This window comes from Cibotium barometz, chromosome 6, assembly GCF_041138505.1.
Source record: "Cibotium barometz isolate CiBa-2024 chromosome 6, ASM4113850v1, whole genome shotgun sequence".
In the NCBI taxonomy this organism is placed as follows: Eukaryota; Viridiplantae; Streptophyta; class Polypodiopsida; order Cyatheales; family Cibotiaceae; genus Cibotium; species Cibotium barometz.
The window spans coordinates 21,175,601-21,201,763 of record NC_141051.1 but is presented as its reverse complement, the minus strand read 5'-3'; the positions used below and the strand labels follow the sequence as shown (position 1 = coordinate 21,201,763).

The 26,163-nt window shown below is 38.6% G+C and overlaps 2 protein-coding genes across 2 annotated transcripts; both read right to left on the bottom strand.

The window, feature by feature from the left end:
- Positions 1 to 1,034: 1,034 nt before the first annotated feature.
- Positions 1,035 to 21,155, bottom strand: LOC147637516 (uncharacterized). The gene is made up of 4 exons (XM_086798984.1): positions 20,693 to 21,155; positions 20,396 to 20,604; positions 20,185 to 20,311; positions 1,035 to 1,208 (listed from the first exon to the last, which is right to left on the bottom strand). The coding sequence occupies exons 1-4, from the start codon at positions 20,801 to 20,803 to the stop codon at positions 1,035 to 1,037; spliced, it is 621 nt and encodes a 206-aa protein (XP_086655110.1). The 5' UTR covers positions 20,804 to 21,155.
- On the bottom strand, positions 20,949 to 25,830 carry LOC147637515 (uncharacterized). The gene is made up of 8 exons (XM_086798982.1): positions 25,727 to 25,830; positions 23,733 to 23,842; positions 23,544 to 23,649; positions 23,256 to 23,460; positions 22,889 to 23,163; positions 22,756 to 22,803; positions 22,477 to 22,602; positions 20,949 to 20,976 (listed from the first exon to the last, which is right to left on the bottom strand). Exons 1-8 carry the CDS (start codon positions 25,828 to 25,830, stop codon positions 20,949 to 20,951), a joined length of 1,002 nt encoding a protein of 333 aa, XP_086655108.1.
- Between the last annotated feature and the right edge of the window lie 333 nt (positions 25,831 to 26,163).

Genomic DNA, 26,163 nt, shown 5'->3' with positions numbered 1-26,163 from the left:
AAGACAGCACAAAACAGGGGCACCGTAGACAAAGCAAACACCCAGCAATATATTCCCAGTCAAAACATTTCATACAAGCTTCTCCTGACACAGAAGCCTTACTCACACAACTAACAAACACTCAGGCCCCTCTGCACAATCACTCGAACAGCATCCTCCTTTTTCACAAAGCAGCCACTCCCCTGCACTGTCTCTCTGCACTCACCTGCAGCCCAGCTTCATCCACGTTGCTAGCCACTCCCCTGCACTGTCTCTCTGCGCTCACCTGTAGCCCAATTTCATCCACGTTGCTAGCCACTGCCGTTGCCCAAAAACCCAACCAATCGGCACCCTCTTTCACTTATGTAGCCAACCGCTACACATCCAAAACCCAAACCCTCCAAAACACCAGCTTCAAAGGCTCTTCAAACCCATCGCCAGCCTGTCCCTTAACGCCAGCACCCGTCGGTGCTTCCACACTCGCAGACAACCATTCCCCCCTGTCTTCTTTGCTAGCCTGTCCTGCTGCTCCAGTCACCGCCAAGACCTCCACGTCCTCTTCGCCAGCTCGTCACCTTTGACGCTAGCCAGTCTCTCTGCAGCTTCACCCCACAGCCACTTCATCGTTAGCTCTCCTCACCGTTTGCTGCTGCTCAACCACCCGAGCGGTCTTCCACAACCAGGCGGCCACCCAACCTTCTTCGCCCCAGTGCTTCACACACGTGACAACTCCACAGCTCTCTAGCCTCCACACAATCACTGTTGAGGCGACCCTTCTCACCACTGGGCGACAACCTCCCCTTCGGTGCCTGCAGACTCACCAACCAGGCTTGCTCCTATGCGGCGGTTGCCTTCTTGTGCGACTGTCCCTGTAGCGCCTCAGCAAGGTGTCTCTCCCTCTACCCGGCGGCCATTCCTTCGATGCGGCCATCTCACTCCTTTGCGTCTTCGCCACCACCTTCTAGATGGTGTGCTGGTAGCCAATTGAACCCCCACGTGGACCCTTACAAGGTGGCCACTTAATTAATGTATTTTTTTATTTATTTTTTAACGTCTCAAAGCCTCAAGGATGGCCCCACAATGCCCTCTACATCACCTTGTTTCATCTGATTCACGTGCGGCACCCACGACCTTCCAAAACAAAAGCTGCCCATAAACTTAGAATCATCAGCATCATGACTTATCAAAAAATCGACCATTCTAGTCGGTGCCCTATATTTGGCAACCACCTGCACACCATACTGCTACAATAAAAACTTCCAAATCTCTAGCATCTGCTCCTAAAAAAACAACACGCGTGTACTATCTCACTGCAAAACCACCCGCTCTGTACATTGGCCAGGGCATTCAGGGCAAAGTTTATTCACACACCCCGCATACCATATGTACACAAACTCAAAACACTTTTCATATTTTTACCTGACAGCTGGCATGTTCCAACTACTCTAGTCACTGCTCAAAGAAGGCCAGGTAAGAAAGAATTATCAATTTGGCTACCCAAAGATGCGTACAAACTTGTACCATCTAGCCTAGTTGCTAAACCTCCTAAAAAGTATATCTTTTCCAAGCGTAAGCCTCAGATTGTTACTCATTGGGTCCCAAAGCATGTTCTTAAAGCACAAGGCTATTATGAGGGTGCAACAACACTTTGGCTTCCCAAATGCCATGGTTTGCTAGAGCCAGAAGAGTGTATCAATAAGATTCCAAAATCCACTCTTGGTTTTTCATATCAGTGGGTGCAAAGGAAATCAACACAACCTCTTCAAGATAGGATAGGTGGTTGTGATAGTACCTACAAATCTCCTTGTGTTGACCTTCCCCAAACATGTATTGAATCACCAATTGACCCAACTTCTCCTTGTTACACACTTCCACCATCAACTTATGTACCTAAGACGAATCCAACTTTACATGAGTCTCCTTTAAGCATAGATTCTAGCACTTCACGAATCCAACTTTACATGAGTCTCCTTTAAGCATAGATTCTAGCATTTCACTGCCTAAATCCTCTTATCTTGCTCAAATTCCTCGACAATTGCTATCCTTCCCACCTCTTAAGAAGGACATACCCAAAACCAAAGGTACGGCATTAACACTACAATTGAAGCTCTTTGGTAGATTAGTGTTGTTTGAATAGTCTCACTTTTACTAATGTGGTTCCTCTTTTATGCCAAATGTCTGTGTCTACAATAATTCCTGAACCATTTGCAAACATCGCAGCACTCACTTTAGGCATGTTTACATTCAATGTAAACATTCTGCCCACTCTGTTACCTTTTGCAACTAACCTGCACTTGTAGATAAAGCCTGCACTCCTGTAAAAGACAAGTGCAGGTTGATAGGGATTGTAATGATGGATATGAGTGTATAAAGTCTGAAGTTTCTAAATTTCATTGTTCTATGCCCAGATACCTCCTGATGGTGGATACTTGGCGAGATACATGTCCACCATGCATTGACCCTGATAGTACTCAACCTGAACGTCGCGGGGGTTATAGTGCTCCTCCTTTTCAAACTCATTCTATGTACTTTTATGCTCCCTTAGGTGAAATTTCCTGTGGGCATCACTTTGTCACTTTATTCTATCAACAGCATCATCCATTTCCACATTGTCAAGAGTGTGCACGACTCGTATTAGGGGAAGCTTCGCACATTTGTTGGCTATGCTGCTCTTACTTTCGACGATATGGCACGGGCTTAATGAAACAAATTGTGGGAAATACACCCCAATGCCATAACCTTCTTGATGTGAGAGTACCAGATCGAGGACCAAATCAACGTAGATTACCTGAGGAGGTTCAAGCACAACAATGGAGAGATACATGCATAAATGACTTGCAACCACCTATCTTGCAAGCCCTTCTTCCCCCAGCCTCAACATGTCAATTTTGGATCACTATGAGCACCTATATTGAGCAATTCCAAAATCGAAATTGTCTGCTTAACCTTCCCATAGAACCAATGCCATATTTTAGCGACGAGTAAGCACTCCTTCCTCTACCACCTTCTCCAGAGGCCGGCTTTTGTACAGGGTTGTCCTTGCATCCTGAAGTGATTGATACCATCTTTCTAGCAGAAGTGGACATGGATCCACCGCCAGTGCAAGGGTAAGCTCATCAACTCCACAACAAGATCAACAAGCCAGGGCACTTTTCTCCCACTGGGTTTTTCCCCTCGGCTATATTCGATGATTGGCACCAATAACAAATTTCTTTTCTTTTCTTTTTTGTTAATAAGACATTTTGCAGAGATCTCAGCTAAACAAGAGCATACAAACACGCTCCAATAGTCCACCTACCGTGCACACAAATTAGGAAGGGGGGAGACATGCAATGCCTACAAAGAGCAAAGAGAAGCACTCTGCACATCAACAATGCATCACGACAAACGCAAAACATCAACGACGAGACTACAACAGGTGTATTCGAATCATAATCTTTTGTTCTTTATGTGCTTTTCACTTTTGCATATATTGTTTGCATGTTCACACATAGTTGGCTGGTTTAAGTTTTAAATTAGTTGTTACTATGTGGTGAGTGATTTCTAGATTCTTAGAGGAGGACTTAGTAGAAGGTAATTCTATTTGAAGACGGTGTAAGATATATGCCAACGGAGTATGCCAAGTTCTTATGCTCTCGAAGTATATTAGTTATCCCTAGTGGTAGCTACCTCTTAGGTATGGACTAGGTGCTACAATCAATAAAAAATTTTATGAAACACATGCCCTAAAAAATATAAAGAAGTGACTTGAGACATGACGTGTCTACGGCCATGTGGAATGCTTGGTAGGACCTTGGGTTGTTTTAGCACCTTGGGGCCGATGCCTTAGTTTCCATGAGGTAAACACTGACGTCTAAAAGATTAAGAAGAAGGCCTACAAGGACTCTATTGCCTTGATAGATGCTGGTAGGACTCTTGGGTACATTATGGGCTCTCGAGACCGATGCCCTCATCTTCATGGGGTTATGTCAAAAAGAAAGAAAAGGTTCTGTCGCCCTGGAGATACTTAGCGGCCTTTAGATTCTCTTGGCGGAGGTCTCTTGGCCATTGCTTGGGTCTCATTGGGATGGAACCTTCCTCTTTATCAAGCTAAAAATAATAATTCTCTTTAATCTTCTGCTCTTTACACACACACACACACACACACAAAAAGAAATAAAGAAAGAAAGGTCCAATCATCATGGCTTTTATTTAGGAGTAGGGTTGCCACTTAGGAATAACTTAAACACTTGTAGGACATTGAGACTGCGGTCATAACCTATGGTGTACAAGCACACTTGCCTTTGCATAGCACTATCTACCACTTAGTCTCACTTTGACTAGTCTTTACTCGCTTCTTTTAGCACTCTTTAAAACTCTAATCGGCCTTTTACTTGCATGCTCACGTGTGAGATAGTCATTGCTGGTTTTTTTTTCAATAAAAGACTTTACTTGTCTTCCAGTGTTTTTTGCAGCTTTTGTTTCTACCGTGCCCGAGGACGTGCGCGATTTAGGAAGGGGGGAATGTTCACTCACAAGAACACGGATTAGGGAAGGAGGTCGGAAGCAATTAATGCAAGAGAGCGGGATTGTAGCCATGGGAACATAAAGACGCACATAATTTTTTCATATTTTTGTGCCGAAGTGCAATGTAAATCATTTTAAGCCGATGTGGGTTCTAAATGAGAGTTCTAAGTGTATTAAGCAAGGCTCACTTATGGGGTTGTCCGCCCATGTGTGAAAGAGGTCTAGGGTTAGTGACATCTCTATAAAAGAGATGTTAGCTAAAGAAAGAGAACATTTTTGGTCATTCTCATAAGCTATTGAGTGAAGCTCTTGAGCTCTCAAGCTATGGCAACTCTCTAACTCTCTCTCTATTGTACTCTAATGAGCATCAAGCTCCAATGAGTATAGCTCCACTTCTCTCTCTATTGTACTCTAATGAGCATCAAGCTCCAATGAGTATAGCTCCACTTCTTTCTCTTAATCTATTTTAGCATCATTGAAGTAGATTAATCTATGATTAGTTGAATGCTTCTTTCTTTCTCTTGTGTATGCATGCCTGTAGTGAGTGTGCGTGTAGTCTCCATTGATGCAAACTCTTGCCCATTTCATTGGCAAATGAGTTATTCATGGATAGACTCTCTCTATGAGCTTGTGGGTTTGTGAATGTTACATTCTATGATTGCTTAAGCTTGTGGATTAGTAAATGCACGCTTATGGGTTTGCTTGCATTAGGGAAAGCTAAGATTTAACCAATGTTTGAATGGGATTAAGAGATTGCCATGCATTGCTTGTTCTCTTGATTAGTGTAGTGGGTTTAAGGGATTGAGAGATTGATTGAGGTGTTGAATGGTTGAATTGTCAAGTGGTGGTTCGTGTATGTGAGCTCTCCCACAAGGGATAAGCCTTCATGCACTAATCGGGTTGAGTCCTCGGATTGACATTGTGTTTCTCAACACATTTGTTGATCAGTAGTACTCTATGAGCACTATATTACACAGTAGAGAGAACCGCTCTTCAGACTTGTAAATTAAATATATATAGGATAAGGTCTATGATCGAGGGGCCATAGGGTGCCTATTCACACCCATTTGTTAATCAAGTATATGAGGGCAAGGCCTATGACCAATGGGACCATAGGTCATTTATTCAAACTTGATGATAAGGCCTATAATGAATAGGTTATTGGGGGATTTCACTGGGAGGCCATAGGGTGTGTATTAAGATAGACTTGTCAAGTAAAGAACAAAGGCAAGCACAAGGTGCTTATTCACGTGGAATAAACAAGTAAAAAATGGAGAAAGGCCCATTCACCAAGGGGCCATGAGTGTCTATTCAGAATTGATTATAAGGCATATCTTGATTACCAAGTAACTAGACCAAGGGGACCATAGGGTGTATATTCAATTGTACTTGTCAAGTAAATCATGAGGGCAAGGCCTATGACTAAGCGGCCATAGGTTTCTATTCACTTGAACTTGTCAAGTAAATAATGAGGCCAAGGCAAGTGACCAAGGGGCCATAGAGTGTCTATTCACATGGACTTTCCAAGTAAAAAATGAGGATAAGGCCTATGACCAAGGGGCCATAGGGTGCCAATTCAACCGATTTGTCAAGTAAAGAATGAGGGGAAGGCCTATGACCAATTGGACCATAAGTCATCTATTCAGACTTGATTATAAGGTCTACAGTAATTGGTTATTAAGTGCCTATGAGGGCAAAGCCTATGACCGAGCGAATCAGATAAATGGGAATGAATGGATGGATGGATGTGATGTGAATAGAGGTGATTAGATGTGAGGATGTGATGAGATGTGATGTGAATCAGATAAATGTGAATGAATGGATGAGATGTGATATCATGTGAATCAGAATGTAAATGAATGATATGAGATGTGAGTGAATGTGTATGTGAAGAATGAATGTGAATGAGTATGTGAAAGAATGGATAAGGATGTGTATGTGAAGAATGGATGTGAATGTGTATGTGAAGAATGGATGTGAATGAGTATGTGAAAGAATGGATAAGGATGTGTATGTGAAGAATGGATGTGAATGTGTATGAGAAGAATGGATGTGAATGAGTATGTGAAAGAATGGATTGATGTGTGATTGAAGAATGTGAATAGAGAGGATGTGGATGTATGTGAAATTGTGTATGAGAATGATGTGAGTGAAGTTAGATGGGATCGTGGTGATGATTGAGATGAGATGTGATAAATGAGATGGATGTAGATGAATGAGAGAGGATGGAGTTGATAGTAGGATATGATGTGGATAGAAGTGATGTGATGATATAATGGTGATGAGAATGAATGTGATGGATATGAATGAAAATGAACATGATGGATATGAATGAATGTGATGATATAATGGTGATGAGAATGAATGTGATGGATATGAATGAAGGTGATGTGATGGGATATGAATCGGGATAGATGTGAATGAATGAGATGTGAGGTAAAATGAATGAGATGTGATGTGAGTGAATGTGATGTGGCCTGAATGGATGAGATGTGATGTGAATGAATGTGATGTGAGTGAATGTGATGTGGCCTGAATGGATGAGATGTGAGTGAATGTGATGTGGTTTGAATGGATGAGATGTGAATGAATGAGATGTGAATGAATGTGATGTGATGTGATGAGATGTGGATATGGGTAGATGATCTGATGAGGATTAATTGAGCAAAGATGTGATGAGATGAAAATGATGTGATTGGATGAGAATAGGAATACTTATGAAATGGCTATGGAATTAATTAATGTGGTTTGATGTGAAGTAATGTGGAAAGACGAGAGTTCGTTATAGAAATTGTATTTTTGAACTGTTGTTAAATGACTGTTTTATGTCAAGAATGCTGGAGAAGCATTTTGACCGTCTTGTGAATGAGGTCGTGGAGACCTAATCTGATAAAGTTGCAACAGCTGACGGAGAGTCATTGGAGGACGTCTCGCGTAGCAAGGTCGGCCGAGGTCTTGTTGACCATTAAAATGGTGAGCTTCCGGTACTACGGATTAGGGACAAGGAAGCGGCCTATGAGTGAAGCGCTAGGTCACCTGCGAAGGATCCTAGAGGGTGCTGATCATACGGTGCTCGGACCTACCCACACGTGCATCGTGGAAGATATTGGAACAAGGAGTAAGAGTTGTTTTCTGAATTCGGGCATGGATCTAGTTGATCGACCTTGTTGGTCAACGGATGAGTCCATGGCTCTTTTATATGGATCCGTTGGTTGATCTTGCTAATCTTCAATGGAGATTCTATTTTTTATATGTGAATATATTGCCGGTTACTATGAGCTAGGAACTATCGAAAAGGCCCCTGAGTGGATAGGTGGTGAGAGTGGATCGGTGGTGAGAGTTTTGGTTGCCAATGATGCCATAGGTACACCGATGAAGGAATTATTGGAAATAAGGATTCAATTGAAGATTTTGAGGATTATGATCAGTGACACAATGGTTTCATTAAAAGGTTATTTTTAAAGATAGCTGATTCTGTGAAAAAGGCAATTTCATATTGGTGTAAGTAGTGTGACTAGTTTTAAGTTTGCATGAATATCTGGCTAGGGGGCCTGGGAACTCTTTTCCCTGGTACCTGAGATAAAACCTAACCAAATTCTTAATTGGATCCCATCACTACAGTGGTTGGGCAGTTGGCTAACCCACAGGATTGGATGGGGTTAGGCTGGACTGATGGATCCCTGAATTGAGACTCAATTCTGTTATGGTACAATAGATGAAGTAAATCCCGGACAAAAATTGTTCTATGGAAAAGAATCAACAGCTGTGCCTCTCAATGAGGAAAAAAGCATTGTTCTCTATGATCCAAGTGCAACCTTTTTCCTAATCTGACTATGGGACTTACGGGTTTGGTTATATCAATTCAGTTAGTTAAGGCTTTTGACTACGTTAGAGAAAAATTTATCCTGGAGGAATCGCCCATGCTTTCCGACAAGGGAAGTTTTTCCGGGTTCGGTTTTGGAAGAACCGATGGATTAGTCTCTTGTCCGGATATCCGTGGGCGAGGCCCCGAGTGTGGGACCCTGCCCCGCGCAAGAAGTGCTACTTTCGCTACTAGCACCCCTGAATTTGTTGCGTGGTGGGGACAGGGATCTTACAACCAAGAAGGAATGTTGGAATTATTAGAATTATTTGGCATTTATGGATTTATTTGATGGATATTTATTTTATGTGCAAGCTAGGTTGATCACCTCTAACTTGTCACATATTTTGAGGTTATATTGTGAATGTCAGTGCAGATCAATGGCACAATTAGTGTGCAAGATGTTCATGGATCCCCTGGTCTTGCTTCAACGGAAATTTATTGATGCATGGCGCGTGGCAATTATTTATAATCGGCAATGGCAGTGATATTTTATGTGCACATTAGTGTGCAACGTTTTGATATACATTAGTTCTATTTCATGAGTAAACCTTAGAGTGCTCACACTTTTGTATTTAGGCTTATGCAAGCCTAAAGTGGAGATCCATATTTTTGGCTCTTGCTTTTTGTACAAGGAAATATACTTAAATACACCATGAAGAGGAGGTGAGTAGGAGATTTAACCCATTCTTGTGTCGTGTGTATAAGCTTTTTATCTATTTTCAGATTTGATTATTCCTTTCAAATTTATTTTTATGGAGGGCCAACCATGAGCTTCCAACAGATTGGGTGTTTCCTTGGCTGTTACCCGGATTTTTCCCTTGGTTTTTACCAAATTAGGGTTACCAAGGTTAGCAATAGCCATGGGTAAAGGTGGAGGAGAAGTGCAAGATTGTGAGATCCCACTGCCCCCTCTGCGCACCGGATTCTCGGATGGTAGCAGTGGAAGTAGCTTCCTCTTGCGTGGGGCAAGGTTTCTCACTCGATGTCTTGCCCACGAATGTCTGGGCACGAGACTAAGCTGGTGGTCATTCCGAAAACCGAAGCCGGGAAAATTTCCCATGCTCGAAAAGCGGGGACGATTCCACCATTTTGAATTTCTAAAAGAATAGAGATACTCACACACTCCTCTCTAAAATTTAATTTATAAAACAATCCATTGACAATAAACAATTACTGGGTACAGATGTCACAACTCAAAATTTCCATTCAATCCTTGATTCTCACAAAACAGTATCACTCTCGACTCTGCGTTGAGACCAGCAGGTCAACAACGAGATCTAGTAATAGATTACAATAAGTTTCTCGTCATCATACATATATATCTTCCACGACATACACATGGGTGTCCTCGGGACCACGAGCCCATGCTTGCCTGGTCAGAACCCTCCAGGATCCTCCTTAGGTGTCCTGGCACTTCACTCAGGAACCGCTTCGTCGGCCCTCATCCATCGTACACCGGAAGCGCACCATTTATCCATATTGAGGCTGGTCAAGACGTAGACAGGCTTTGTTACATGAGCCGTCCTTTGAACACTCCCTACCAGTTGCAACCAAACTTCCCTTAGAACACACATATACCAAATGCTCCCTCCAGCATTCTGGCGTAAGACAGTCCTTTAAGAAAATAGGGTTTCTATGCAAGTTTTCAATTTTAATTTTCTTTTGAATACAATGAGTATATCTTAATTCCGTATCCCAAGACTTCGAGATCATAGGTCTGGATTCCCAAATAGAATTCCTCGAATTCAGTAATCTTGATCCTCAAATCAAAATCAAAGGTCTCAACTTAGTTTTAGATTCGGTGGGTGATTTGAGTGTAGATTACTGAACTGGTCACATCGTCATTTCTTGAAACTGAAGGAGTTACGTCTGCTTAATTCAGGGTTTGAGTCTGGAAAGGTTCTTCTCCCTAAAATATCTTTCTCGAAGGTAATATTTCAATTACTACTTTACTGAATTCAAAACTAAACATGAATTCCTATGAGGAATAAATTAGTCATTTATCTAAAATTTCGACTTCGATAGTTTTTCTGAATTTTCTCATTACCATCCTAGAGAATATAAAACGGTATAATTTTCCTTCACTGAGTATTTACTTATTCATTTTTCCAATATTCATGGGATTTAAACATAGGATTAAAGTGAACTCTTATTTTGATTTAAAAAAAAGTTTTATGCATCATTTTATGCATAAAAATCAATATTGGTGAAAGCTACACTTTTGTAATAAAAAAATTCTTTTATGCGTCATTTTATGCATAAAAATCAATATTAGTGAAAGTAACACTTTTATAATTAAAAAAATTATTTTATGCATAAAAATCCATTTTAATGAAAAAAAGTTTTATGCATCATTTTATGCATAAAAATCAATATTGGTGAAAGCTACACTTTTGTAATAAAAAAATTCTTTTATGCGTCATTTTATGCATAAAAATCAATATTAGTGAAAGTAACACTTTTATAATTAAAAAAATTATTTTATGCATAAAAATCCATTTTAATGAAAGTAACACTTTTATAATAAAAATATTCTTTTATGCATCTATCTATGCATAAAAATCCATTTTGATGAAAGTAACACTTTTATAATAAAAAAATATTCTTTTATGCATCTATTTATGCATAAAATCCATTTTGATGAAAGTAATATTTTTATAGTTAAAAAAAATATTCTTTTATGCATCTATTTATGCATAAAATCCATTTTGATGAAATTAACACTTTTGTAATTAAAAAAATCAATATGCATCTTTTCATGCATAGAATTTAATTCTATTGAAAATCACTCTTTTATAATAAAAAATAATCAATATGCATCTTTATATGCATAGAATTTAATTCTATTAAAAATCACTCTTTTATAATAAAAATAATAATCAATATGTATCTTTCTATGCATAGAATTTAATTCTATTAATAATCACTCTTTTATAATAAAAAAATAATCAATATGCATCTTTCTATGCATAGAATTTAATTCTATTAAAAATCACTCTTTTATAATAAAAAAATAATCAATATGCATCTTTCTATGCATAGAATTTAATTCTACTAAAAATCACTCTTTTTTAATTAAAAAAATAATCAATTTGCATCTTTCTATGCATAGAACTTAATTCTATTGAAAATCACTCTTTTATAATAAAAATAATCAATATGCACCTTTCTATGCATGAATGAAAACAACACTTTTAGAATACACAAACGATGGGGATTACTCTTTTTGATTAATAAAAGATGAAATTTATTTCACAAATTTTTAGAAAAATTTTGCCATAACCTCCTTTGTATGGCTGACCATTTTTCAATTTTTCTAACCTTAATCTACTTAGGAATTATCCCCAATTGGTTTAAAGCATTCTAAACTAATCAATTTTCACTTTTAAGAGAGAAACAATATGAAAAGTTTAATTCCAACAATTAGATCACTTAACTAGGATAAAGAAGGGCTGATTTTAAGAATGAGAGAGAGGGAAAGCCTTTCCAAGAAGGCATAGCATCTGTTTATCATTTTAAGATAACAAATAATTTAGAAAACCATTAAAAGAATAAGAAAAAGTAAGATTTCTTACTTACATGAAATTCTGGGAGCTTTCCTTTGGCTTGATGGTGTGAGGGATCTACTCTTGTTTGCAACAAGAGTGGCCACCAATTCTTTAGAAGAGAGAATGGTCAAAAACTAGTGAATTGGTAAGAAATTCACAGTTCTTGGCTCTTGGAAGGACTAGAGTAACAATGCATAAAACACTATTAAGCTTTAACAAAGGGGGAGGCTTCTATTCAAAGGAAAAAGTGAGCTTCTAACCAAGCAAATTGATTTTAGAATTTTCCATATTGGTTTAGTCAATTTTTGACCATTTTTAGGTCAGTTTAGCTTACTTTTTGGAGCTAGACTTGAATTAGGAGAGAGGAGAGGTGAAATATCTCAATTTTTTATAATTTTAAACTCCACCACACATGTGAAGTAGACGCCTCCTTCATGAGGGGGAAATTCCCATTATGAGGTGTCAAAATTCCATTTTTTTAGTAATTCCTTTGGTCCTTAGTCCACTCTTTATCTTATGTGAGTATTTACTCATTTTTGGGGGGATTTTCTTTATTTCTTATATTTATCTTCTCCGCACATTTGGATAAATCTGATTGGCTCCTCAAAACCTTAATTTAATTTTTTTTTGAAAATCTGGATCCCTAGAATAAGGCCTCTTAAACAGATTATACTTGATTTCTAATGCACCTTTTGAAAATCTTTTTGAACTTCTGTTTCGGGGGAACTTATTTTAATAAGAAGAGATATTTTTCTATCCAACAATATTCAAAATCTGAATAACCTGTCTCTAGAACATTTTCTCTCTCTAGGATAAAACAGGTAGAAACAAGATCTTTTATATTTCTGAAGAGGGGATTGATTATAGGGGAAGATACTGGACATCTTGCTGAGAGGCTGGGGAGGAATCTTACATTCTCTCCCACTTGAAAAATGCGAGATGTCCTCATCTCGCAAACTGGGGGTAATCCCGCAACAGTTCGGCTTCTTTCTCCCAGGTGGCATCTTCAAAAGTATAGAACTTCCATTTGACCAATAATTTTCTCAGAATTCTATTCCTGAGAACCTTTTCTCGAACATCAAGGATTTCTTCAGGTTGGAGTTCCATCTGCCATTGGGTTGAAGAAGTTAAGATTTCATCATCAAGTACATGATTTGGGCTTGGTACATACTTTTTAAGAAGGCTAACATGAAATACATTATGTACTTTGAGATGAGGAGGCAAAAGAATCTCGTAGGCTAAGTCACCTACTTTATTTTTAATCAGATATAGCCCACAATATCTGGGGGATAACTTCTGGTACTTCCCAAGAGATAGAGAACTTCTTTTGGGACGTATTCGAATGAAGACCATATCTGCTTCTTTGAATTTTTTGTTTGTCCTCTTCTTATCTGCATACTGCTTCTGTCTATCCTGGGCAGCTTTTATATCTTTACGAATTGGCTGCATCTGCTACTCCATGTCGTCAAGCATCTGTCTAGACATCTTGACCCTAATCAATGGGTCAGACCAAGTTAATGAAGTTAAGCAATCTTGTCCAGAGAGCTTTGAAAGGACTCATCCCAATACTTCTGTGATAAGAAGCATTGTAGGCAAACTCAACTAGGTGCAGATAGCTTAGCCACTTCTTGGGTTCCCTGCCACACACAGCATGACCGAAGTATATCTTCAATTACTTAGTTCACCCTTTCAGTTTGACCATCGGTCTCAGGGTGGTAAGCTGTGCTGAGATCCAAGAAAGCTCATACTGTTTCAAAAAATGCAGTCCAGAAACTTGACGTGAATTTGGAATCTCGATCACTTACTATTATTTTGGGTAGGCCATGCAATCTGAAGATTTCTTTGAGGAACACTCTGGCTACATCCGCTGCTGTAGTGTAGGTTTCTTTTACTAGAATCAGATGGGCAACTTTGGTTAGTCTATCAACTACCACGAAGATGGAGTTGTAACCTGATTGCATTGAAGATAATCCAGTAATAAAATCCATACTGATGCATTCCCACTTCATCTGGGGGATGTGTAATGGATGTAACTTCCCACGTATTTTTACTCTCTCGGCTTTGACTTTCTGACAAGTCAGACATCGACGTACATGATTAAGTACATTATTTTTTAGACTAGGCCAAAAGAAGCTTTTCTTCACAGACATGTAGGTTTTGATGAAACCTGGATGTCTTGCAATAAGGCTGTCACATGGGCTTCATTCAAAATTTGACCCTTAGTTCCCTCATCATTGGGAATGCATAGCTTGCAATTATAATACATAATTCCATCATCCAGGCTGTACCCTTGAACTCGGTTCAACTCCTGTGGAGTTTTGCTTTCCTGCATAAGTAGGGTAGCAATAGGGCCAAAGAATCTATCTTGCATGATCTTCTCTCTTGCTTCAATAATCAAAGGATTTGACACTACAGTAATTGCAAGCAAGGAGGCTTTTCTGCTGAGGGCATCTGCTACCACATTTTCTTTGCCTGGGCGGTACTTGATTTCAAAATCAAATTCCTGTAGGGTCTGCATCCACCTTCTCTGGCACATGTTGAGATCCTTCTGAGTGAAGATCCACTTTAAGCTCTGATGATCTGTCATCAAAGTGAATCTTTGACCCAGTAGGTAATGTCTCCACAACTTTAGGGCATATACTACTGAAAGTAGTTCCAGGTCATGGACAGTATAATTCCTCTCATGCGTTCTGAGTTTTCGGGATTCATAGGCCACTGCATGACCTTCCTGCATGAGTGCACCTCCCAGGGCAAAACCACTGGCATCAGTTACTACCTCAAAGGGTAGAGAGAAATCTGGCAGGTTCAGAACGGGATTGGTTATTTACCAAGGCGATCTTCAGCTTATCAAAAGCACTCTAGCACCTGGCAGACCATTGAAACGGGATATTCTTCTTTATTAGAAGATTAGTAAGGAGGGAAGCTATGAGATCATATTTTGGTATAAAAATTCTATACCAACCAGTCAATCCCAAGAATCCTCTGACTTCTTTCACTGTCTTTGGTTCAGGCCAATCTATGACTGCTTGGACTTTTGTGAAATCTGGAGAAATTTCATCTTTTGATACCAGAAAGCCCAAGTATTCAACATGGTCTCCGCAGAGAAAGTACATTTGCTCTTTTTTGCACAAAGAGTTGGTGCTTCCTTAGAATCTCAAGAACTTTTTTGACATGAGCTTCATGGTCAGCTGCATTCTTTGAGTAAATTAGAATATCATCAAAGAAAATAAGAATAAAATCATCCAAGTATTCTCTGAGAATGTCCTGCATTAAGCAATTGAATGTAGCTGGGACATTTGTCAATCCAAACGGCATGATAGTGAATTCATAATGCCCATACCATGCCCATACCGAGTATTGATGTGGCTGTCTTCGGGATATCTTGCTCATTAATCCTGATCTGATAATATCTTGATTTGAGATCTATTTTTGTGAAGATATGGGCTCCACTTAGCCTGTCTAGAAGCTCAGCAATTCTGGGGGGGATAGGATACTTATTCTTAACTGTCAGGCTGATTGAGACCTCTGTAGTCCACACAGAGTCTTAGCGTTCCATCTTTCTTTTTCTGAAAGAGAACTGGCACACCCCAAGGTGAAACACTGGGTCTTACAAACCCTTGTTCTAACAGTTGTCTAAGCTGTTCCTTGAGTTCAATGGCTTCAGGAACTAGCATTTTGTACGTGCGCAGGGCTACTGGCTGAGCTCCGGTGGTCAATTCCATGACATGATCTACTTCTTGAATTGGGGGCACCTCTGTTAATTCTGTTAGGAATAAATCATCATATTCACTTAAGCATTCAGGTTCTTTAGCTTTTAACTTTGAGTCTACTGGATTCATTTTGATAAGACAAATGCATTGTTTCTTTAATCTTATTAATCAATTTTATTATTAAAACTCTACTAATTCCAACCTAACCCCATCCTGACCATGGGTTAGGCCAACCGCCCAACCACTGGAATAGTAGAACCAGACAAGTACTCACCCACCCATAATTGAAAGCCTTTCTTAACTTTTGCTTTGGAATACAGATACTCACACACTCCTCTCTAAACTTTAATTTATAAAACAATCCATTGACAAACAATTACTGGGTACAGATATCACAACTCAAAATTTCCATTCAATCCTTGATTCTCACAAAACAGTATCACTCTCGACTCTCCGTTGAGACCAGCAGGTCTACAACGAGATCCAGTAACAGATTACAATAAGTTTCTCGTCATCATACATATATATCTTCCACGACATGCGCATGGGTGTCCTCGGCACCACGAGCTCGTGCATCGCCTGGTCAGAACCCTCCAGGATCCTCCTTAGGTGTCCTGGCACTTCACTTAGGGACCGCTTCGTCGGCCCTTGTCCATCGTACACCGGAAGCGCACCATTTTAACCATACTGAGGCTGGTCAAGACCTGCGCAGGCTTTGCCGCGTGAGCCGTCCTTTGAACACTCCCCGCCAGTTGCAACCGAACTTCCCTTAGAACACACATATACCAAATGCTCCCTCCAGCATTCTGGCGTAAGACAGTTTTTTAAGAAAACAGGGTTTCTATGCAAGTTTTCAATTTTGATTTTCTTTTGAATACAATGAGTATATCTTAATTCTGTATCCCAAGACTTCTAGATCACAGGTCTGGATTCCCAAACAGAATTCCTCAAATTCAATAATCTTGATTCTCAGATCAAAATCAAAGGTCTCAACTTAGTTTTAGATTCGGTGGGTGATTTTGAGTGTAGACTACTGAACTAGTCACATCGTCATTTCTTGAAACCAACGAAAGGGTTATGTCTTGGTCATAGTCTGATTCAGGGTTTGAGTCTAGAAAGGTTCTCCTCCTTGAACTATCTTTCTCGAAGGTAATATTTCAATTACTACTTTACTGAATTCAAAACTAAACACGAATTCCTATGAGGAATAAATTAGTCATTTATCTAAAATTCTGACTTCGATAGTTTTTTTGAATTTTCTCATTACCATCCTAGAGAATATAAAATGGTATAATTTTCCTTCACTGAGTATTTACTTATTCATTTTTCTAATATTCATGGGATTTAAGCATAGGATTAAAGTGAACTCTTATTTTGATAAAAAAAATTCTTTTATGTATCATTTTATGCATAAAAATCAATATTGGTGAAAGCAACTTTTTTGTAATAAAAAAAATCTTTTATGCATCATTTTATGCATAAAAATCAATATTAGTGAAAGTAACACTTTTACAATTAGAAAAATTCTTTTATGCATAAAAATCCATTTTAATGAAAGTAACACTTTTATAATAAAAATATTCTTTTATGCATCTATCTATGCATAAAAGTCCATTTTGATGAAAGTAACACTTTTATAATAAAAAAGTATTCTTTTATGCCATCTATTTATGCATAAAATCTATTTTAATGAAAGTAATACTTTTATAATTAAAAAAATATTCTTTTATGCATCTATTTATGCATAAAATCCATTTTGATGAAATTAACACTTTGTTATTTAAAAAAATAATCAATATGCATCTTTCTTTGCATAGAATTTAACTCTATTGAAAATCAATAAAAAAATATTTAATATGCATCTTTCTATGCATAGAATTTAATTCTATTAAAAATCAATCTTTTATAATAAAAAAAATAATCAATATGCATCTTCATATGCATAGAATTTAATTCTATTAAAAATCACTCTTTTATAATAAAAAAATAATCAATATGCATCTTTTTATGCATAGAATTTAATTCTATTAAAAATAACTCTTTTTTAATTAAATAATAATAATATGCATCTTTCTATGCATAGAACTTAATTCTATTGAAAATCACTCTTTTATAATAAAAATAATCAATATGCACCTTTCTATGCATGAATGAAAACGACACTTTTAGAATACACAAACGATGGGGATTACTCTTTTTGATTAATAAAAGATGAAATTTATTTCACAAATTTTTAGAAAAATTTTGCCATAACCTCCTTTGTATGGCTGACCATTTTTCAATTTTTCTAACCTTAATCTACTTAGGAATTATCCCCAATTGGTTTAAAGCATTCTAAACTAATCAATTTTCACTTTTAAGAGAGAAACAATATGAAAAGTTTAATTCCAACAATTAGATCACTTAACTAGGATAAAGAAGGGCTGATTTTAAGAATGAGAGAGGGGGAAAGCCTTTCCAAGAAGGCATAGCATCTGTTTATCATTTTAAGATAACAAACAATTTAGAAAACCATTAAAAGAATAAGAAAAAGTAAGATTTCTTACTTACATGAAATTCTGGGAGCTTTCCTTTGGCTTGATGGTTTGAGGGATCTACTCTTGTTTGCAACAAGAGTGGCCACCAATTCTTTAGAAGAGGGAATGGTCAAAAACTAGTGAATTATTAAGAAATTCACAGTTCTTGGCTCTTGGGAGGACTAGAGTAACAGTGCATAAAACACTATTAAGCTTCAACAAAGGGGGAGGTTTCTATTTAAAGGAAAAAGTGAGCTTCTAACCAAGCAAACTGATTCTAGAATTTTCAAGATCAGTTTGGTCAATTTTTGACCATTTTTAGGTCAGTTTAGCTAACTTTTTGAACTAGACTTGAATTAGGAGAGAGGAGAGATGAAATATCTCAATTTTTTATAATTTTAAACTCTACCACACATGTGAAGTAGGCACCTCCTTCATGAGGGGGGAATTCCCATTGTGAGGTGTCAAAATTCCATTTTTTTAGTAATTCCTTTGGTCCTTAGTCCACTCTTCATCTTATGTGAGTATTTACTCATTTTTGGGGGGATTTTCTTTATTTCTTATATTTATCTTCTCCACACATTTGGATGAATCTGATTGGCCCCTCAAAACCTTAATTTAATTTTTTTAAAAATCTAGATCCCTAGGATAATGCCTCTTGAAGAGATTATACTTGATTTCTAATGCACCTTTTGAAAATCTTTTTGAACTTCTGTTTCGGGGAAACTTATTTTAATAAGAAGAGATATTTTTCCATCCAAAAATATTAAAAATCTGAATAATCTCTCTCTAGAATATTTTCTCTCTCTAGGCCAAAACAGGTAGAAACAAGATCTTTTATATCTCTGAAGAGGGGATTGATTATTACAGGGGCATGTACGTAGTGGGGTCCTCCAAAAGCTCATATGTATCTATGAAAAGCTTTGTGTTTTGCTTAAATGGCATTGAAATAGGCTTATAGTTTGTCATACCATACTTGGACAACATGTCCAAGACATACTACCTCTCTAATAACAAAATTCCATGAGGTGATCTCACCACCTCTATGCCCAAGAAATACCACAGCTCACCCAAATCCTTTATCTCAAACTTCTACTTCAAAACCCTCCTGACATCATGTATGTCAACATCACTATCACTAGCTAGTGATGATCAAGCCATCTCAAACTTTTGCTGTAAAAGCTTGCTGACATCACGTATGTCAGCATCACTATCACCAAGTGATAATCAAGTCATCCACATAAATGACATAGCATATGATCCCTCTATCAGTCTTTTCACATAAAGTGAAAAATCTACATTGGATATATGAAATCCAATGGTAACAAGATACTCCTTGATCTTGTTTGACCATGCTTTGGGTGCTTGCTTTAAGCCATATAGGGATTTACATAACTTGCACACAAAATCTGGGTGTGCATCGCTCTCATAACCTGGTGGCTACATCATGTATACTTCTTCTTGAAAATCACCATGCAAGAAGGCATTCTTTACATTCATCTTATGTAAAGACCAACTATTTACTAAAGCCATATCAATGAAAACTCTCATGGTTTCCATTCTCACAATCGGGTTGAATGTCTCCTCATAGTCAATGCCATAGGTCTGTACATAGTCCTTGGCAACCAATCTCACCTTATAACTACTCATTGAACCATCTGCATTATGCTTGACCTTATACACTCATTTACATCCAATTGCCTTATTTTTCTTAGGCAAAGGCACTAACTCCCATGTTGCATTTACATCCAATGTTGCCATCTCCTCTTTATTCATACACCTCATACATATACATATACATACATACATATATACAAGAGCCACCTACGCAGCACTAACATATATACATACATTCCATACATACATACTTTCTTACTTACTTAAATATAAAACACAATCTTTTAAAGATCAAAAATGTATATATCGATCTTTAAACTTCCAAACCATGACAATCTCGAATACAAAGTCTTTTGATCCACAAATTATAGCATTCTAATTATAGCATTCTTCTACATGTCATCCCGACCTAATGAGAAATCTCCCAGACATGCTTTGGCTACCTCCATGTCATTCTCTATCCCCATATAGTGCCTTTTTAACTCTTGGCATGTATGTCCCAAGCCTCCACATCCCGCAAAAACGTCCAAGACACTATCTCCTTCACTTGAGAAGGTCTCCACTAGCCACCTACAATGAAATACAATCATAAACGTGCATCTAAGTATTTTGAAAAAGTAGCTATGAAAATGACCAGAATGAAAATTGTCTCACCTAAAGAACATAGGAGATCTTTCTGCACCACCTCGAATGTAGCGCTCCAAGACCATTGTGCGTTGGAATGGATGCTTCTTATTCTTCTCAAAAATGAAATTTCGTTGAGCGTTGAATAACTTCTTTGAAACATTTTGCCCAGCCTCACGATCAATAATAGGGACATGGCAATTTACTCGATAGAACATACTAAGCGCCAATGTATCCACCTACCATAACGAGAAAACATTATGTTTGGATATCCATACCACATAACATGTATACACAAAGGGAAATATTTTAGAGATTATGACTTACCCGTTCTCCATTGTCATACAAATAACTTGATTCCACATGAACAGACATTGTTCGATGCATGACCAATCCAACTTTCTTTCCCATGGAATATATTTTAGGAAGTTGATCCATTAGACTCAAACACACAAACCAACCCTCATCAGCCACAAACAAACCAACAAAACTGAGTGTGGCACGTATCAATGATGAAGAAACTTGATTCCATGAGGGACACCCATCTGTATCTACATCAACAACTTGTAAACCTATAGGAAAGTCAGCCTATACGAGGCGAGCCACTGTATCTGAGGGAGCACCTCTATGAGATAGAGCCTTGGGAATCTTCATCAAGAATTCTTCCACACTACATAAAAGATTTATGATGTTTGGTTTTGGTAAGTACAACTTGGAAAACTAATTATATGGTGAAATTATTCTTTTTACCTATCTGAGCCCTCCGAAAGAGTGTGGATGTCTACCAGCAATATGTGTGAAAAACATCTCTCACCTGCAAGTAAACAAGACAAAAAATGGGATGCATTTCGAAAGCACACACTTCTCAAAATAAATTTGCAATGGAAAGTACTCTTACTAGTCATGTCCATGATGTCACGTTGTCCTGACACCTCCCCCACTTGAAGATGCTCTGGAGGGTCTCTCTCTTGATTTTCATTTGTGGGGTCTCCCTCTTGAACATCATGCATAATGTCAAGACGTCTCTTTGTTCGCCTCTCACGTTGCACTTGAGATGATGTAGATGTATGCTCTTGGTGTGATTGTGGCACTCATGACAGTGGTGTGGATGGTTTTGGGGCCACGCGCGAGGATCCAACTACTGGAGACTGGGTCAAGATTGTTGGCTGTGGGGAAGGTATTCTAGAGTCTTCTTGAGTTGGGGGCTCTCTTTCAAGCTCAGATTGGCAATTCTTAAATTCTTCAAGAAATAGATCAAGATAATTAGTAAAAAGGTAAAAATCCCCATACCTTTTTGTATATGTATATGTATGTAGATGTATATGTATCTATGTATATGTATATGTACATGTATGTGTATGTGTATATGCATATGTATATGTATATGTATGTAGGTATGTATCTATGTATATGTATGTAGGCATGTGTCTATGTATATGTATGTGTATGTATATGTATGTGTATGTATATGTATGTAGCTATATGTATCTATTTATATGTATATGTATGTAGGTATGTATATATCAAAACTTAACAATGTTTCTTTAAAATCTAACATGCCAATTCTTAAATGTAACATGAACTTTGTATGTATGTAGGAATTTAGTGTATGTATGTAGGTATGTATTTATGTATGCATATGTATATATACATATGTATATACATATGTATTTGTATATGTATATATCTGTATGTATATGTATCTAATATGTATATGCATATGGATAGTTTACATATGTATAGGTAGGAAGGTTTACATAAACATATACATTTACATTTACATGCATATAATTTAGTAGAAAGCAAAAAAGTACCTTTTTCTAGGAGCTCCTCACTTGGAGGCACATGATTTAGAGGATAGTCCAAACACCAAGGACATCTCTTAAATTCCCAATCAGAAACCCCTCTCTCAACCCATTCCTTCGGATACATTGTTTCCGAGGAATTTGGATCTTTCTTTGATTGCTTCTGTCTCTTCGTCCATTAGACCTTGGCCAATGAGTAGCTGCACCCACCTACATGTCCAAAATAAAACAAACAGTACTAAAATATTTTTTTAAAAGCGTATATGTATTTTCTACAAAAATGTAATGGCATTGGAAGATATATACCTATAGACAACCCTCTTTGCGGCATTCTCCACCTCAAGTTGCTTTTGGCCTTCCTTTACTTTTCCAATCTTTGCCCACACCTCATGGAAGGCCCATGGTATGTGTTTCAATCGCTCCTCTTGCACCCATTGCATAAATGGTGGGATGTAGATAACATCATCATATACCAATAAACCCTCCAAAATAGAGTCTGCCTCCCCTATTAGCTCTTCCCAATACAACTCTTTCTTCATATGCAGCAACGTCTTTTTGTTATCCCCAAACATCTTTGAAATTACCTTGTCCTTTGCCCTCCCGGTCATAAGCATTTGAAGCAATTCCGTCTTCCTATTTCAGCATCATACCAAACCCATAAGAGATTAGATATTAAGGATAGTTTATGTTAAGGGAGGTTTATTGACATGTGACATACCTTTGAGTTGAAATCCGAGATATGGCGACTGTGTAGAGCTTTTCTTTGGTCAGAGCAACCAATCCCTTCTTGGACCAATCATAGTTATATACGAGTTGAAAGAATGCATCACCATTGGATGGGTTTGCAATTATGAGCATCTTGTACGCTCTATCTCGAAATGTTTGCTCTACACCACGTCTGGCTTTCTCACATTTTGTCTCATATTCTTGCAACCCCATGGCATGTCTATCAATGCATGATATAGCTTGCTTCACCGCATTTTCAAACGGTGTCTACGTATGACGAAAAGGACTCATTATCACTCACACGATTAAAAAACATTGATAATCCGTTTATTAATGATATTGGGAAATGCAAACACTACCTTCCACACAAGCTGTGCCAAGATTGTAGCTGGAGCATTGTACCATTGCTCTCCACTTCGTCGCTCCAAACTAAGCTCCATTAAAGCCCACCTCCTTACGTCTTCACCTAGGTAGTCCAATATGGATGATTTGTCCGCCATTCCAAATCGTTGAAACATGAAGATCTCATGTGACAATGTGGGTGTCACACTAGTGCGCACCAATCTGTGTTGTAAAGAGTCACAATGAGCTAAGAACTTAACTATGACTTCACAATGTCCATAATTAAGTAGAGAGAGATCACTTACTCATTTTGAGATCGCAAAGCCAATAGCAATTCTCCTTCTTGCTTCTTGTCCACAACCAAAAATTGACATTTGACCCGGACATGGCGTGAGGGGCTATGAGACCAAGCTAGAGAAAGCAAAATAAAGATATTACAATATATTACTTTTAATGTTGCATAAAATCACTCTATGACATTCAAAAGAACATACCTTCGCGCACTCGAGACATCCATGCCTTCACACGATGATTGCCATCCCATACAAGAAACTTCTTACCACTGAGATCCTCCCACTCAGTTCCTCTGATTTCATCCTCAAATCTGTCATGTTGTACCACCCAGTTTGGTCCCCATTCTTGCAAGTCTATTTGTGTGACCACGAAATACATAGAGCTTCCTGGACGTGTAAGTGAAACTAAAAAAGGAGGAGATGCTTCGACATAACCATGGCAGTCAAAAGAATCACGAAACACCTCAAGCTAGGTAGAAACTGTACGGATGGATTCATTTGGAATCAGCCTGCATAAAGGGACCAATGGGGTAGAGGAATTGCGTTGCACAAAAAACTTAGTGAATACATCACCAAGCAATCCCAATTCAATAGATTTTCCAAGAAGCCTTCTATGGGTCTCCCCTTGACCAGTACTAGATTCAGGAATCTCCGTGTGAGTTGGAGGAGGTGAGCTCATTTCGTTCTCCAACACAAGCACTTCTTCCTCATGACCAAGAGAATTATGCGCTTCTGTTTCCTCTCTAACAGGAGATACATGTGAGGACAAAGGTGTCCGTGATTGAGCTTCCTCGCTAAGAGTCAAACAAACACGCCCAGATCTTAGTGAGTATCCTCTGTTGTCTGTAAGAAACACACACCAAGCCCAAGTAAGCATATCTAAAACAATAAAACATAATCTCAATAGAATCTTGGCTATTCACATCATATACCTTTCTTAGTCTTTGCCTGTTGTTTTCCTGCTTTTCTTGGAGCCATCTTCCTTTCTTTTTCCTGCTTTTCTTGGAGCCATCTTCCTTTCTTTTTCCCTGAGTAGCAAAAAGTTTGAGCTGAATCATACATAAACCCTACTTCATGTATATAGGAAAACATCAACCTCACACACAAACATCTCCTACTAGTGTGTGTGTGTGTGGGGAGAGAGAGAATAGCATAGACATGAAGTGAAGCCACGGATTATATTGAAGAGCTAGAGTTGCAATGGGCTCTTCTGGTTAGAGTGCACATTTGAGCAGAAACCAATAAACCTGAGCTTCCTAGCTTAATACAAGAGCCATTGAAGGAGCTAATATATATTGGCTGTTCATGGTGGCAGTGATGCAAACCCATTGCAGTGTATCGCACGTGAGGGAGAAGCTAACAAGCTTCCTCTCTACTCACTCCATCTCTCTCTCTCTCTCTCTCTCTCTCTCTCTCTCTCCTTATCCTGTTGATCTCAAGCAAGAATCAAGCAAGCTGACCTCAAGAAAACACCGCACTCAAGCACTCACATATGCAAGAAAGTAACTCAACAAGATTCCATAGCCAAAGATAAACATAAACATAGAATCATGCAAGAATTAAGAAGAGAACTAGACAATCAAGAAGGAAGGATCTCCAAAGCTTGAGCTCAATAGCAGATTGTATTATGAGAAGTGACCTTAGACACCCTCATAAGTCAGTTATATACAACTGGGCTTTGTTTATCCACCCACACGTGTCCTCTTTACATATACAAGACTTACATGGCTGACTTTCATTACAACAATGGGCCTTGGCCATATACAACATGAAATATCTAAGCTAGGGTGGGTGGAGATTACAATTGTCTAGATTTCTCACTCGGAAGCGTTACTATACACGACGAGCAGTGTGAGTGCAAGAAGTTTTGGATGGCCTCATGTTGAAGTGGAGGATTTACTAAAAAAAATTGACATGCTGCACTGGAAAAATTCGACCATGAAACACTCCTTGAATGTCCTTTGATGATGGGGTGGAAGGTATGGAGAGATGCTTATAGTAGTCATAGATTTTCCTGAGTCCGGTCGATGGCAAAATCGAATGCTAATCTCTGAAATTCATTTTGAAGATAGATGTGCCACCCCCATGAGCTCTTTACTTCATTGAAACCTTCGAGGAAAGTAGCCAATGTGTGGAATATTTTGTAAATGTAGATCTTCAAATTCCTTATGCTCACCCATGAACATGCTTATCACTTCAAGCATGCATTGTTCAATGATGGCTTCACTTCGCAATGAGACGACAGAGATGGTAAATTTGGAAAGTTGAACGCCACCGGCTCCACCTCTTCAAACGCCATCGGCTCCACCTCCATGGGCTCTCTTCCAGCAGGTCCACTCCCCCGGCAGAGCCTGGGGATGGTCTGCGCTAGCGCAGACCATCCCCAGGCTCTGCCGGGGGAGTGGACCTGCTGGAAGAGAGCCCATGGAGGTGCTAGCACAGACCATCCCCAGGCTCTGCCGGGGGAGTGGACCTACTGGAAGAGAGCCCATGGAGGTGGAGCTGGTGTCTCCTAACACTTAACAATCTCGATGTCTTCAGCACCGTCAGCGCCTCGTACACCTCGTACACCTCGTCTTCAGCACCGTCAGCTACCACGTACACCTCGTCTCCGCCAACGCAGCGAAAGCTA